Genomic DNA, 16,348 nt, shown 5'->3' with positions numbered 1-16,348 from the left:
TCGCACTCGCGTATTGCAGCTCTCCATGTCTCGATGATCTTCAGGATAAATTGATCCTCATGGTTGGCTCCTAGCCAAAGACATAGAGAATAGACTGCGCGATCCGTATGTCAAAATGGTCGATAAAAGTAAGAGAGAGGGACTGTGGAAGATGGCCATTTCTATCTCTTTCTATTCAACGGTGTAATGGGAGAGAGAATGAGAGAGATTGGCTGTCTTCCACAATCCCTCTCTCTCATTATTGTCGACCATATTTGAATTTTACTTAGATACGGATCACGCAGTCCATTCTCTATGGCTCGTAGTTAACAGGACGATCTCCTCCGCGCGTGTTTTCCCTTAACTACCGTGGTCTTGATCAAGCTCGTCCAGCGATTCGAGCCTCGCGATCGGCGCCTCGTTTATCGTAAACTCCCACGACATATCCTCGCTGGTCTGTCTCGAGGAGTCCTGTTGTCGGGATCCGCTCGTCTGTCCTCTACTACTACTCTCATGTCTGCTCTCGGATCGACCCTGTTGCCCCGATGTGGACTCCGTACCGCCACGATGATTCGACGAGTCCTTGCGCGAGTCCCCGCTGCGTGGACGTTGGGTGCTGCCCCGGTCTTCCGGTACCACGCAGCTCCAGGGATCTTCACCCTCCGGCTCCGATCGCTTATTGAACGAACTGTATCTATCAAAAGGTACGCTTTTGTCAACGACGTGATAGCGCGGTGTTCTGCTCAGCGTTGAATACGGCTACTAAACATGAATGACCGGCATCCATGTTTAGTAACCGACACTAGCAGTGACACGTTTTCCAGTCTAAGATTTTTAAATGAAGTTGAAACAAATCACAAGTAGCTAATTGCTGCTGAACAGCGAAAATGTGCCACTGCTAGCGCAGTGAATTGCGAATAAAACTCAAAGTAAACAATATTTTCAAAATTATGGAAATTATCATGCAAGTACAAGAAATAGTTAAGCAGTGTTAAGATCAGAGAAAAGGCAGATGCTCCAGTGATATGCTTGGCAAGTACTAGCATATTGTTCAACATAAAAGATTTTTGTATGTTTTAAATAAACTTTTTGCATAGAGCTTTTCTTTCTTTCTCTCCAATCAATGTGAAGAGAAAAAGAGGAAAGATGAATCTTGCAAAAAATTCAGCTAAAAAAAAGAACAGGCTTCTAGACTGGTATTCATAGTCGGTTCTTATATTCAAGATCGTCTTAAGTACAGTCATAAGATGTTATGAACCAATCAGAAAGCCGTATTAGTATCTCAAGACATTACTTAAGATGATATTAAAATAAAAAAAGGCTATAAATTGCGATCACCCTAGTGATCGATGTTATCATGTAAATTACGTATAGAAGAAACTAGCTATTTCAGGCTCATTTTTCTGATGTTTTCTCTGTATTCTTGTCATGACGTTATGACGGAGAATTTCGACGTATATGAAAGAATAATAATTCGCGAGGAAGTCATATTGCAAACGCGATGACAGCACTGAAAGAGCTATCGAAAACTGGTTTTCAGAAATATTTCTAAACTCTTTACGAACGAGGGCTGTGTGGCTGCCTAAAGAAACTACTTTGAAAGAAAAGTGCAAACAAAGATAAGATTAGTTATTTCTATGTTATAAATCAATTTCGGGAATTTTTTAAACTTATTAGTATAAGATAAATTAAAATTCAGGCGAGTCTCCGGTATATAAAATAAAAAATTGTCTAGGCTTTTGTACTACGTTAAAAATCTCTACAATTTTTAGAGTGAATCTCAGTCTGAAGAGTTTAATGGTTTAACGTTATCTTTAAAAATTAAAAATTGAACCATTCTTTTTCAAGACTGGCTCAATTTTCACTCTTCAAAGTGAGATTCCATTCAAAGAATTTAGAGAGTGCAATACCCTTTATTAAATTACTTACCCACTCCGGTATTCGCCTCTCCTGAAAGCGGCAGGCTGGCTGTGCCAGGCGTGGGCTTGATGGGCCTGCTGCTGCGTGTTAGTCGGTACCGCCAGGTCAACTGGCTGACTGTGCGACCTCGTGGGCCCGGGCCGACCATTCAGTGCCGTTTGTAATGCCGTCGCAAGTGCGGATGTATCCGATGTGACGGTCAGCCGCGATGTTCCCGACGATGTGGAGGTTGGATCTCTCATGGGAGCTCTATTACAGAGAGGATCAAAGCTCATATCAGTAAGTCGACAAGCAGACGGCTAATTTTTTTTCATAAGAGAACCGCTAAGAATAGTCGAGCGAGATATATACTTAAAGCGTACGTGATTATGTACAGTGGAATATTCGACAGGCCTCTAATCCTCTAAGTTTGATCCCGAGCAGTGTCACGGATCCCGCGCGCTTGCGACTACTGGCTGCGCAGTGGGATCGATCATTGGCGTTGGCTATAATCGATGAAAATTATAAATGAAGAACGATCATGAGAATAATCTATCTAAACGTGCATGGAAGATGATTTATCCTACCAAGAGATCGATTTCGTCAACGTCGGTCTATTTCAATCAGAGTTCAATTGATTGCTTCAAGAAAGATAAAAGGAATCAATTAAAATTAAAGTGAACCGAGATTGACGAACAAAGTATTTTCTTCTATAGAAGTAAAAGGATTTAGTCAAATTAATTGGAGACTAATCGAACGTGTGAAGAAAAATACATATCAGCGAGATCAGATAGAAGAAATAAGAAAAGAAATACGTGCAAGTTAGAAGAAAAATATCTTCTAACGAAAAACTATTCTCATTTTAACGCAAATGCTTTTTATTTTTCTCACATTTCTATAGATACTCTTTCTAAATACTGAATGGGCTACGTGAATTGAAGCTTTCGAGGCGTGCGACTAGAGATGATAATCTATAGAAAGAGAGAGTGTCAAAAGTATGATACTACGGTTTTAAAGATTATAGAATCTCAGAGTAGTGGCACATCGCCTCTAGAAAAAAATTTATTTGTTTTAAACTATAAGTTAAATGCTTTATGTAAAATTAAGTTTAATAATACGATCCAATTATTGATTATGATTATGTTTGTGATCGCGAAGGAAAAATTTAGAATCTTCGTGATGAATATATATGTTAACGCCGCGTGCTATCGCTTAGATTCGATTTCCGTGACACTGCTCGCAAAAGAGTTCAAAGAAGAATACATGATGGTGGTCACCTTCGGAACTTGTCCAACTTTTCCAAAATAAAAGACGCCGAAATCAAATGCAACTGATCCAGGGATTTCGAAAGAAGGCTTTTCAAGAATAATAAAATATCGATTACTTCTTGCGGGTCAGATTTCAGTTTCGGAATCTACCTCGTCGCGGAGCATCGTAAATCCTCTCTACTGCAAGATTGCTGCTGTCGCACACGACAGTTGCACGCGAGACTAACTTTAATATTGAAATTCAACGCACGAGAGAGGTACGCAATTTGAATAATCACAGCCTTGGTTATTATAAAGCACCCATTTATAATTTATTGCATTTTCTTAGAAAAGGTGACAATAAAAAACCGAAAAAACTAACAAAACGTTAAAATATTTATAAAAATAAATATAAAAATTATTTATAAAAATATTTATAAAAATTATTTCTCAATAAAATTGTTTTAATATATTTTTCGTTAATAGAATATTTATGGCAATATGTGAGGGTGCTTTATGACCAAAACTGTAGAATCGCGAGGAATTTAACTCGCGGAATCTCATTTACTTCGTTTTTACCTGAACAAGCCATGCGACGTGCTAGGTTGGATCTTCCCATTTCCATTGCCCACAGGGATCGTCGGTGGCTGCGGCTCACTTGCCGATCTTTGAACCAACGCGGGTGCACGATTGCTCTGCCTCGCGCCAGTTGGCGGCGCAGTTCCAGGCATCATCTCAATGCTGGAGCTCTCTCTCGACGAGTTGAGAGTCTGCTGAAGCAAACTCAAGATCAATCTGATGTCGCCCGCCATCGAGTGTTCCAACGAAGACACCTGCCGCGATAATTGGTCGATCCTAGCATTGAGCTCCTCCACGGGCCGACCCGGGCCACTCTGAAAGTCGCCTGGAAGGACCAAACGTCTTCATCTCGCGGCAATTCGATTTGATCGCAACCAAAATTCCAACAGCTTGCAGAGCATCTCGCAATAATTCAGCATTTCATAGTGCAGTTACCGATATATGCGATTTTTTATAATGAATGATTTTTATGATGATAGCATAAGGCGGAATTTCATATCAACGTGAGTGAGACAAATGCTCTAAAAAATATATATGAGTATGGATATAACATCACAGATGTTAAATATAATTTTACCATGTTGATGTTAATGTAAACATCAATGGTGTTAATATAATAAACTAAAAAAAATTTGCAGATTTTAAATAAATATTTACTCCAATATAATACTAACGAAATTTATAGTAAGTAAATATTTATTCAAAATAAAACAGTTATATTTAAATCGAATAAATATATGTTTACATTTAATAAATATTTCATTTGTACTATATATATTGGAGTAAATATTTATTTAAAATCTGCAAATTTTTTTTCTGCGTACCATGCGATTTTTATATAATTCGCACCGTGTTTATTGTTGATATAAACATCAATATGTGTGGATTTAATACCATGAATTTTATAAATCATGATGTTAAATCCACACCCATTGTGTTATACAACACAGTGAGAATTATATAAACGTACCGTATGATGTTAAATTCACACTCATATTTTTTAGAAATATAAAAGCGAAAAATGACGGAAGTCGCGGTAAATACTGATAATGAGATTAAAAAAAATGAGGCCCCTACCATGAGAATGAGGATGCTGCGGGGGCGATGGTGTGGTGTAGTGGCTTGACGTTGTCGAAGTGGGATGAACGACGTTTTGACCGACGCAACTCTCGCCAGCGGCGGAACTCCGGCGCGCTGGTTTCGTCAATGGCGTGATCACTAGGTTTTAAACGCCACCGATGAGTACCACGAGTACGAGAGATACATTACATAAATTGGGTGTTACTATCGCATACACATGTGCAATCGCGCTGCGAGATACTCTCTACTACGGCGTATGTCGCGGTTAAGAATTAATATAGATGAAATGATAGTCATACGTTTTCTTCGGGGTTCTGGCGAGCTGATGTAGCGAAAATACGACAAGAATAAATTTAGATGCAACGAGCTCGGGTTGATCTACTTCAGAATATTCGGAATGTACTTACTTTGTTTCGCGAGGTAATCATGACTGGTAAGCGGCTGCAGATGAATCTTGTGCTGACGTAGATCCGGTATACTGCGCTTGAGATGGGTTAGCATGCCTGAACAACCAGGTTTCAAGGTGTTATCGAATTTGGGATTCAAACAAGAAGCAATACGCTTAGAAGAGGAGAGAAAGAAAAAGAGAGATAGAGCTGGATGGAAGGAAAGAGGAAAGTCAGTTGTAATAAACGTTAAATAGATTGAAATAATTGATACATAATGAACTACATTGAGCTGGAGGCAAAATACATTTTAGGAAGCCTACAAGAAAGATAAAATGCTTTTGACATTGTTACAAATCATAAGCTGATCTTAAATACACTTGTCAACAAAATTATCGCATAGGTAAATTTGTATCAAAATTTCGCATAAATTCAAATAAGCATAACTCCACGAAAAATGGTCGCATTTAAAAGTTTCTTTTTTCATTTTCAAAAGTAAAGTCTGTACTTTACGAAACTTTCAATGGTTACCTGGTAGATAGGGGTAAGGATAGATTCAAAATCCATTGAAAGTTTCGTTAAGTACAGACTTTACCCTTGAAAATGAAAAAAAAAAAAAAAAAGACTTGCGACCATTTTTCGTAGAATTACGCTTATTTAAATTTATGCGAAATTTTGCTATTTATCTATATAGCGATAATTTTGTTGACAAGTGTAGTTGGTTCTGAGATCCAGTTTACGTTGCGCATTTAACGCTAAATACATAGCCTTGGATAAAAGTATAAAACATTCTCACAAATTGACGTAAACGTTCTGTATTTAATGAAAAATAGATTAAAACTAGTTTTATTGATAATATTTATTTTTATAACAATTTTAGCATTTCGTGATTTTTTTTAAATTTTATTGTCGCCTTTTCTTAAAAAATGCAATAAATTGAGAGTGCTCTGTACTTATGACCAAAGATGTATAAACCTCCATCTATAATCACTGAAATTTTCTTGTGAAACAAATAAAATTTAAGATCAGATGAATTTAGCGCTACCGTTTGCATTTACGGATATATTTAGCGCTAAATGCGAGACGTTAATGCGGGCACAAATGTTTGTGGTCAATCTTTACAAGGAATCTTGCTGTTAATTAATGAACAAAGTTAATTAATGAACAATCAAAAACATCCGAAGTGAAAAATCTTGAGCGATTATATTAAAAGGAAATACTCTGCTGTATAGAGAATCTATATATCATATGTATATATCATGCAATAAATAACATTCCTCAAACAGAATAGAAGCAAACATGAGAGAAATCGGAACATTATTTTCTCGAACCGTGGTTGAACAAAAGAAATAATGATTGCTCACCAGTTATCGAGTTTAAGGTCGAGCTTCTTTGTTTGGGCTCGTCGAATTCTAAATTCAATGGTGTCACGTCTTGACCAGCCTTGTCCGTGCTAAACTCTAAGATACCATGACCGCTACCTTTGTCGCTGCAACAGATAGAAAAGTAGCTGATCAATCTACTGTCATCTTAGACAATGGCGTATTAATCTATGAGCTTTTGGTACTTATAGCGTTTTTCATTGGCACCAGCACTCAGTGCACATTAAAATTGTTGTACACTAATCTAATCTGAATGTAAAAGTGAGATATATCAATTAATAAAATACTCAATGTGTGTGTATATTTTATTAAATAGCATAATAAAATGCATTGAGGATTTCACGGTTTAATTCGTTTTTATATTTTTATTAAATTTACATCTTTACGTCGATTTGTGTACAATGGCTTTAAAGTACATTGAATGCGCACCAGCTTTGCCAGTGTAAAACGCTATTAATCTTAGGGCACTGACGTGTCAGGGGCGTCTGGGGATGCCATAATTTAACAAATAAAAAAAAAATGAAGTGATTTAAACTAGCGCATTTGTAATTTTGTGATTTCCTAAAAAATCTTTGAATAGTCAATAAATAGCGACCTGTCGTTATGTTGTATCTATGTACTTGGCGTATGCACTTTTTTGTAATAACAATTTAGTAATAATGTCACAATTTTTTATAACGGTAATAATAATATTGGGAAAATTCCTTTTAAAAAATAACTTGTTATTTTTATGCGATATTTTACAAATGTAATTTATTCATCCTGATATAAAAGAGAAATTGGTAAACTTTCATTTTCGAGATTGTGCATATTTTATGTTTAATACAAAAGTATATATATAAATAATAATAAAATTAGAAATAAAGCCATGAAATGAATACGATGCAATACGAGAATATAATTATATATAAAATATTTTTTCCTGAGTTATTGTTGAATTTTCAAATGTACGATCCAGTAAAATTCTTATTGTTCATAAATTATTTATCTTACTGATCTTATTAGTCAAATATTGGTTTTTCTATTAACATCAACAAAATTGATTGAGAAAATTGATGTGATAAAAGAAGGTGATGTCTTACTAATCTTCCTGATCGTCTTGCAAGGAGTCTTGTCGACCTGTGGGAATAAGATTTGTGCCAGGACCACCACCGGGTCCTCGACGGTATCTTGGTGGACGGAAAGCGAACCTCCTAGCGTCGATGTCGACGTCGGTCGGAGTACTTACAGGAAATCTTGCTGACATTGGATCGACACCAGCCTGCTCTTCCTGAAAATGAAGGAGCGCAAGTTAAGATCGTATGTCGGTCCGATATAAATTGTCATATGTATGGTAGTTAGTTGAATAATAATTATACAATAGAAAATATAATTACAACAAAAATATCAAAATCGTAAAATATAATGTAAATTTAAAAATATTTCTGTATAAAGGAAGGTACAATTTTTTTCGCAACTATTCGGAGATCGTTTTTTTCTACATGTTTTTATGTATTCTTCTTCGTAAAAAATTATCATAATAATGATGCTATACTCAAGAAAAAATGTACATTGAAATGAAGAATCAAATCCTTATTCACATTGTTACGAAATTAATGTCAATTATGCTTCAATCATTTAAAAACTAATTCGAAGTTGTTCATCCCATATTTCAATGTATCAATTTTTCCTTGATTGTGAACGTAGTATCATTATTATAATTTTCGGTTTCCATAAAGAAAAATACATACGAAAATAAAATTCCCAAACAAACGCGAAAAAGTGAAAGTTGTATCTTTCTTTTGTCATAATAATAAAATTTAAAGTAAGAGAGAGAGAGAAAGAATGGAATTTATATTAAATTGAGAAATTACGCAAAGAAAGGTAGGAACAGTACTCACGTCTCGCATGTTAAAAGTAATTTCGAGATTCTGGCTGAAATGGTTGGAGAATTCCGGATAAAGTGCTAAGACGTCGAGCAGGTCATCCCGATGGATCTTGTGAAGGTCGCAATATGTAAGGGCGCGAACGTTACAAGACGATTTTCCGACCGTTGGATAAATGCACGGATTCTCGCCGAAAATGTCATCCTTGCCCAAAATGGCCATCACGATATCATCCTTCAGAATTTCGATACTGCCACGGGATATAAAATACAGGGAAGTCAGCACATCCCCTCGATGGACTAAAGTGTCACCCGGAGGCGCGTGTGTCGTTTTAAACTTTAAGGATAATGCCCTGTTTTGCAAAAGAAACAAGAAAATTTCTTATCGTTTTGAATTAATTATATAATGTAAAACATAATCATTTCTATTTACGAAAAGCAATAAAAATAAAATGTTAATACTTTTGAGGCTTCCACACAGGTATTTCCTTCAATAAAGCTACATATATACGCAGTTTGCGCATGAAACTGGTCTATTATAGCTATTCCTCTGAAGAATGGAGTGACTGTGATTGTTCAGTCGGAGCAAATTAGGGGGTAAGTACCTTAAACAGCCTTGACTGGCCCCCTCGAAGGCTTTGCAATTGCTTAAAAGATTTCTATTGAGATGAAGACAGATGTCGGCCTGAAGGCACTCGGGGAACCCTTTCAGAACACTGTTCATGTCAATTCCATTCGTATAAGTCCACGCGTGTTGAAAGTACTCCTCCAATCGTTGGCGAAGCGGGTTCGGGATCTGGTGGAACCTTATGAATTCCCTGACTCTGAGCATCTGTGTGTGATACCGGGCAGTACCGCTGTAAAGCCTCTGGATGATCGCCGATACGTTACCGAAGATACTAGCATACATCAGGGCTAAAATCGATGTATCATTAAATAAACCACATATTCGATATATCTAACAATGGACTAAGATACTTTAATTTTTAGGAGCAAGTTAATGTTAGCATTATTTATTCAAGACTCTATTAAAATCTAAAAATCTAGAATATTAAAAAAATATCTAATATTAATACTTTAATGCTATAAAATATTCATTGTTCTAATATTATATTTACTTTTATTATACTAGGAGAAATCAGGAAATAAAATAGATTTATTTATTCCTCGCATATAATACATGTTAGCAATTATTTGAATAGAATACTAACTAAACATTTACTCACAGTAAATAAATATTTACTCGCATAATTAAAAAAATGATATTTAAATAAAATTAATGGTTTTTGTATCAAATAAATATATTTTTATATTTAGTAAATATATAGTTGGTACTATTTAAATAAATGATTTATTAAAATTTAGCATATTTTTTAATGTATAGCACACAAAATGCATAAGCATAGCATAGCTAGCACAAGATTGTATGAATCAATGAGCGTATTATGTAAATTAAAAGATTTGTAAAACGTAAACAAAATGTGTAATGTTAAGCTGGGTGATTATATTGAGAAATAATATCGTATATATATTTTGTTAATGTACTCTATGCGTGAAAAATAAATAATTCACTTTACATTCTGATTTTTCCTCGTAATTTAATTAGTATATAATTATTATATTTCTTTAATATTGTTATTTTTAATAAGAAGACTATTACGCGTGTGTGCCTATAAGCGATATAGATCCGTCAATATTCATTGACTCACATCCGATTAACATGACGATTATTGTAAAGATTTTTTCGGCGTCGGTATTCGGCGCTACATTCCCGAAGCCTACGGACGTGAGACTGCTGAAGGTGAAATAAAGCGCCGTGATATAACGACTCTGGAAAAAATACAGAGTTATATGGGCAAAAGGGTATCGCCATTAAGGACTGCGATCTCAAATAGAGTGTACTCGAAAAGTACTCGCGCGGATGGCTTACTTTTATGCTCGGCCCGCCGGTGTTATTGTGAAAGTAAAACTGATGCGTATCGTTGGCTAGAATGTCGAGCCAACCAACCTTGCTCTTCAGGGTCGGTCTCTCGGCGTTTCCTATGGCGTACCTTTAAAAAGCGCGAAATATTGGGGTAATGCATTGCATCCAGAATAATGTTTTAAAATGTACGTTATGTAATTCGAATCACAAAATCTTCAACTGATAACAAATTTGTGATAAAAGAAGGTAGATCGCCCACATAGTCTTAGTTAAGGAAAAGTCAACTTTTTTAAACTCGATTGAAAGGGTACACTATAGTAACACTTTAAAAAGATCAATTTTTTTACATTTTCAACAAGATTAATATTACCCAAACAACTTACAGACATGTATGTGTGTGTCACAAAAAATACTGATTTTCATAAAATAATCGATATTTACAGAATAAATAGTTTCAGTTAAGCGTAGTTTTTTTAATTCTTAGTTTCTGAGGGAGAAATATTTCAAATGGTCAAAATGTATAGTGAAATTTTAAAGTTTTTTTTTTTAACCGTTGCCATATTGTGGAAAAAATTATTTTAAAAAATTCCTACGCTTAATTGAAATTACACTCATATAGTTTCAGAAATTTTCAAAAAATTTCATTTCACATTACAACTTGAGCTTTCTACGTCACCAATGAACCATGGTTTTGGATTTGAAACATAGGAGTCTAAAATGCTGTGCAACACATGTTGCCATATATTTATATTTTAACATAAAAGAATTCTTAAAATATCTTCAAAATGTACCTAATTAATGTTATTAATTCATATTTTGTGCTTAAGATTTATATAATTATTTTTTTAAATCAATAAAAAGTCCTTCTTTAAACCTTTACCGTAACGTACCTCTTAATCCTATATTATTTACGTAGTCTTTTTTAACATAATGACTTAGTGTGGATTTATGATAGTATATATCTCTATTTTTATTGTTCTCTTTGATTATTTACAATTAAATGAAGATTAATAATATTCCATATATATATTAGATAAATATAAATGCAAAATGCTTTTTTAAAATTGTGAAATAATTACGCGAAATATAGTAATGTGTGTAAATGGCATTCATACATATAGCAAATTTACATATAAGGCCGGATACTGATCCTGGATACTCCACACGAGTAATAAAGAGTTAAGGAAATTATTAATAGCTAAAGAAAATTTAATACTCGATGCGTTATACGAATTGAAGACGTTGTATTTTCGAGTATTTCCGAAGATATACAGACGATATCACTCACCATATACACGCCATCCAATGAGCAATAAGGGCAAAAGTGGCCATTAAGAGTAACAAAACGGCAGCGCCATATTCGCTGTATCTGTCGATCTTCCTGGCCACTCTGACAAGGCGCAGCAGACGAGCCGTCTTCAAAAGTCCGATCAAGGTCGTCGTCTGAAAATGATAGATCATTTTTTCTATCTTCCAAATATGCGAGCCCGCGAACCTCAGTCTCGCTATACAGAAATCGGCCTTACTTAACGCTGTCCATTATCACTTAAATTTGCAACACGTCATGTTTTTGCACAAATGACATTTATATATAAAATAAATTAAAAATATTTCGGGGATGCACTAATAAATTATTTTTTTTTTGTTTTTCTTTTTTACAGACATGATTACTTTTATATAAATTAAAGCCGTAAGATTTGCCGTAAGTATATGACGGATCTATCATTTCCATTAAACTTCAATATAAACGGACGTTTACTTGAAACCTAATCATCTGACGTTCGCGTAAAGGCCATTTCCGTGTTGAAAGTGTCACTCTCGCCGGAAATCGTCACTTGAGTTGCACATCAATTGTTGAAGCCGGAGATCGTTGATTGTCGGAATATCACGATACGATACACGCGTGACATTTCGTCGAGTCCCAAATACCAAAGTTGAAGTCGTTGTCTTTACGATATGCCATTTCTTGGCATCAATCGTAAAGCTTGCATTCGAGGATCGATTTTTCAACGATTTATAGCGAGAATTGATTTGCGATACTATTACCGCGTTTTTAGGGGTGCCTTTCAGGTAAGTGACGACCTCCTTGTTGCGGAGTTAGCTGTCATAAGTGAGCTCGAGTTTCGATTCGAGTCACTTACGTCCTTTTTTCTACATAGTTTTAAGAAAAATAAAAACTGTAAATGATTAAAATATATTAAACTGTAGTGCGAGCACTCTTGATATATCTAGCTTGAATAAAGTATGATATAATTACAAATCGGCTGACAAGCACAATCGCCGAAATAAAAAGGAAAGCTAGTCATTGAAATATAATAATCTGCGATTGTATGTGTGTATGTGTGTGTGCATTAGCTGTGAAAAAATTATCTGGCATGAACCGATATATTCATGCTTTCCCTCTTCTTACCTGCCAAAAATGCAAAAGCTTTCAATTAAAAAAAGCACTTGTAAAAGCATGCGAACGATATTTTTACGACTATCATGCATTGTGTTCCAGTCGAAACAATTTTCAATGTCATACATTTCGTGTGCGTTTAAAGCGAAGTTTTGAAGGCGATATAATAATTTGAGACGAAGAAACGTATTTTTCGAACCTGAAGTTTCTTCATTCACACGCGACTTATTGTACGTTTAATTACAAGAGAGACAAAGCGCATAAGCGATAGAAACACGCATAATCACACATATACAAAAGTTCTTAGATATATAACAATTGAAGAAGCAATTGTACGAAAAAGATAAATATTACAAAAGTTAGTTCATCTATCTTCAAATCTATAAGAAAAAATCCGATATAAAAAATTTTTAAAATTAATCTGTAACGGGAGTACATTTTTTGACGCCAAAGAAACATCCCAGCAAACAAGCTGATGTTATTTATCGTCATTTTGACATCAATTTTGATGTTCAAGACGTCATTTTGACGTCAAAATGACGATAAATAACGTCAGCTTGTTTGCTGGGATATAGGATTTCTTGGAAATTCTCAGTTAAAGTTTTTATTATTGAAACGAAATTAGCAATAGATTCGGGCTAATGAGAGTAATGGCGCAGTAATTTAAGTACTTCATATACAGGGTGTTTAATTTTTTTTGTCTTATTTTTAAGTCAGGAATATGTTATTAAAATTTCGGTCATGAATTGTAGGACACTGTATATTTATATTTACTAAACAATGTTGAACATTTCGTTCATGTTCGCTGAGGATGACTTAAAATGTAGCCGAAACGTTCGACACATTATGTATTAAATGTAAATATATATAAAGTTACGTTCATATTACCGCGCCACTATTCTCATTAGTCCCAATCTCTATTACTAATTTTGCTTTAAATTGAGAATACTTATTATAGTTTTATTATATTCTTATTATATTTTTTGTTATTATTTTATTTTTTTAAAGAATTTTCAAGTTCAAAACTGTGAAAAATAAAATTGTAAAACATAAAATTATTTCAAATCATTAGTATTTAAAAATTAGAAAAAATCATCAGGACCGATAATATGTTCTAGTTAAGCTACGTTCAGAAATTTAATTCAGGTGCATTCAGATATCATTTTATCCTTATTTAACATTCGGTGAATAACAAGGATGAAATAATATCTGGATACATCTGGGTAAAGTTTCTGAACGCGGTCTTATGAGTTAAAATTCGAAATAAAGATTTATCAATTAATTTATGGAAAAAGTCGACTTTCACGAAAAACGAAATTTTCACGTAAAAAGATATTAAATTTCCATTATTCGCTTGCTCTTTCAATCGTTACAAATATGGAACGTAAAATTCTGTCAAAGCATAAGAATGAAAACACATCCACACACACATGTACACATTAACCGGAAAAAATCCGTCGGTTAAAAAACCTCTTGTTTTTTTAGATCGAGTACAATCACGATCTTGTATAGCTTGCAACAGAGATGTAATAAAAAGATACAGAAGAAGCTCGAGAACAGAACGATAGGATCAACAGACTATTGGAACAGAATCGAAAGAAGAAATAGCTGAAGCATATACGCGCAGTTGCTAACGAAATCGCGATGAGATATTTCCAATCGAAGTATTCTCATCATGTGTTACCATTGCTATTCACGATTATACGCATCTGCTCGTGTACAATTTGTAATAAATTATGCGTGTTTTGTGTGTGTGTGTTTATATTTGTGTGTGCGTGCGTGTGTGTGTGATCAATTCATATTTTACGAAATTTTATTTTAATCCCCAAAAAAATGATTTGACTTATTTTCTCACTTGTGAAAATATTCTCGATTACCCTTCCAAATTTGTCAATATTTCATGAAATTGTAATTAATAAAAAATACTCACATATGTGTACTGTTTAAAATTGATGAATTAACGAAAGCGTGTATGTCGTGTGATGTTCAAATGCTTGTCTGTGGATCCGACAAAAGCGGATCAGACAAAACTGCGAAATATGATCGATCACATAAGCGGTCATATTCGTCCTACACTCTAAAAGAGATAGATTCGCGCTATACTCGAGCAAGTAAAACAAATTACAAGCCTAACGTTAATTTACTTGCCGGAAATCAAATTCGACAAGCTGGATGCAAGAAAACTAAACATCATATATAAATAAAGTATTCGTCGCATATCTCGTCTTAATCGTGCGATCAATATACGTGATTCGAAGTAGTTCATATCTGGTGTCTAGAAAGTGTCAAATAAAAGAATAAAAGAGTCAACTATAGTTCTCATCAGATATTGATAGCACGAATTGCTTTTATTCTATACGATAAATGAACGATGACAACTATCGACAGTAAAAATTTTCCGATTGTTAGAATTCAAATTTTTTGCTGCAACTGAAAATTAAACGCGCATCTGTGCCAATATGCGAGATCAGAGTTTTACTTTTACATAACTGAATATTAATTCAGTCTTTTATGTTCAACCTTATGTAAATTTCGAGAATTTGCACTGGCGCAGATGTGCATCCACTTATCAGTTGTAGTAAAATTCAAATTCTAACATATTACCAATTTTGCAAGAACGCGCAATGATACAAATGTACAAATCGCAATGCGCTTTGTATACATAAACGGTGTAAATTTTACTCCAAATCTTGTACGAATGGCGGATTAATCAAAAACAAGTCATTATGATTTCATACAGTATTCCAGAAAAAAAAGTAAAAAGAAACATGCACTTAGTAATTTTAGTATATCGTACATGTGAGAATAGAGTTGATGAAAACCCTGCCTTCTCGCGTGACAGTTTATTGCATCTTTGAAAACGGAAGAAAGTAAGAATTTATTGAAGGAAATCCGAGCAATGATTTGCCATCAACTTTATTCAAACTTCCTCGGCATAAGATGAGGTTGCAGTGATCGAGTGAGGTGTTTGGTACGTGTGGCGAGTCGCGTGAAGATTCTTGATCGTCGAGATGGTATCGCCGAGAAGGGATGGTTGATATTGCAAGAGAGACAGTGCTGAAAGTATTTAAGATGTGTAATATGTGTTTAAGCGGTTTGTACATGAGAAAAAGAGAAAGAGGGAGATAGTGTGTGTGTGTGTGAGAGAGAGAGGGAGAGAGAGAGAGAGAAAGAGAGAGAGAAAGAAAGAGAGAGAAGTTAATAGAAAAAACTCGTGATTGCGGTGGTGATCTTAATCGTTTGGTATGTGAAAACGGTGTGGATTGTAATCTTCATTAAGTAATAACGAAAGAAAAGACACGTGAGGATTTCTTGTGTATATTATGTGTTAACTAACCTCGTCCTTGTCCAAGCCGAGCTACGAAAATGTTAAACTAGGGTTAAAATTTGTTCTTTTCACATTATGAGGATGATTTATAATTTCACTTTCCAGAGCGTTATGATTAAGCGTTTCGCTTAAAATAGGAGTAAGAAATTTATACGCATTCTAGATTCGTTTCACTTTTGAAACAAATTGCCAAGATGGATGACTTTATATAATTATTTTGTTACGGAAACTGGTCGATCGGGGATGCAAATGATATTTTAGTCTCTCTTACAGAAGCGCGAT

The 16,348-nt window shown here is 34.6% G+C and overlaps 1 protein-coding gene across 11 annotated transcripts in view; it reads right to left on the bottom strand.

Annotated features, from left to right (window-relative positions):
• Positions 1-208: 208 nt before the first annotated feature.
• Positions 209-16,348, bottom strand: part of sei (potassium voltage-gated channel seizure) — a 153,193-nt gene continuing 137,053 nt past the window's right edge. For 3 of the 11 annotated variants that reach the window (XM_018457738.1, XM_018457787.1, XM_018457732.1), the window contains 13 exons: positions 16,076-16,096; positions 11,629-11,783; positions 10,347-10,467; positions 10,126-10,246; positions 9,022-9,331; positions 8,433-8,769; positions 7,635-7,822; positions 6,535-6,659; positions 5,192-5,287; positions 4,782-4,922; positions 3,705-4,029; positions 1,909-2,148; positions 209-688 (listed from right to left, as the gene is read on the bottom strand). In XM_018457738.1, the coding sequence (XP_018313240.1) occupies positions 340-688; positions 1,909-2,148; positions 3,705-4,029; positions 4,782-4,922; positions 5,192-5,287; positions 6,535-6,659; positions 7,635-7,822; positions 8,433-8,769; positions 9,022-9,331; positions 10,126-10,246; positions 10,347-10,467; positions 11,629-11,783; positions 16,076-16,096 (2,529 nt within the window). In that variant the 3' untranslated portion in view covers positions 209-339. The remainder of the gene's footprint in view (positions 689-1,908; positions 2,149-3,704; positions 4,030-4,781; positions 4,923-5,191; positions 5,288-6,534; positions 6,660-7,634; positions 7,823-8,432; positions 8,770-9,021; positions 9,332-10,125; positions 10,247-10,346; positions 10,468-11,628; positions 11,784-16,075; positions 16,097-16,348) is intronic. The other 8 variants (XM_018457746.1, XM_018457764.1, XM_018457802.1 and 5 more) reach the window with 8 other exon arrangements.

The sequence above is a fragment of the Mycetomoellerius zeteki genome, unplaced genomic scaffold, assembly GCF_001594055.1.
Source record: "Mycetomoellerius zeteki isolate Tzet28-1 unplaced genomic scaffold, Tzet1.0 scaffold114, whole genome shotgun sequence".
NCBI lineage: Eukaryota > Metazoa > Arthropoda > Insecta > Hymenoptera > Formicidae > Mycetomoellerius > Mycetomoellerius zeteki.
Note: the sequence above shows the minus strand (reverse complement) of the source record. Positions and strands in the feature narration are given on the sequence as shown.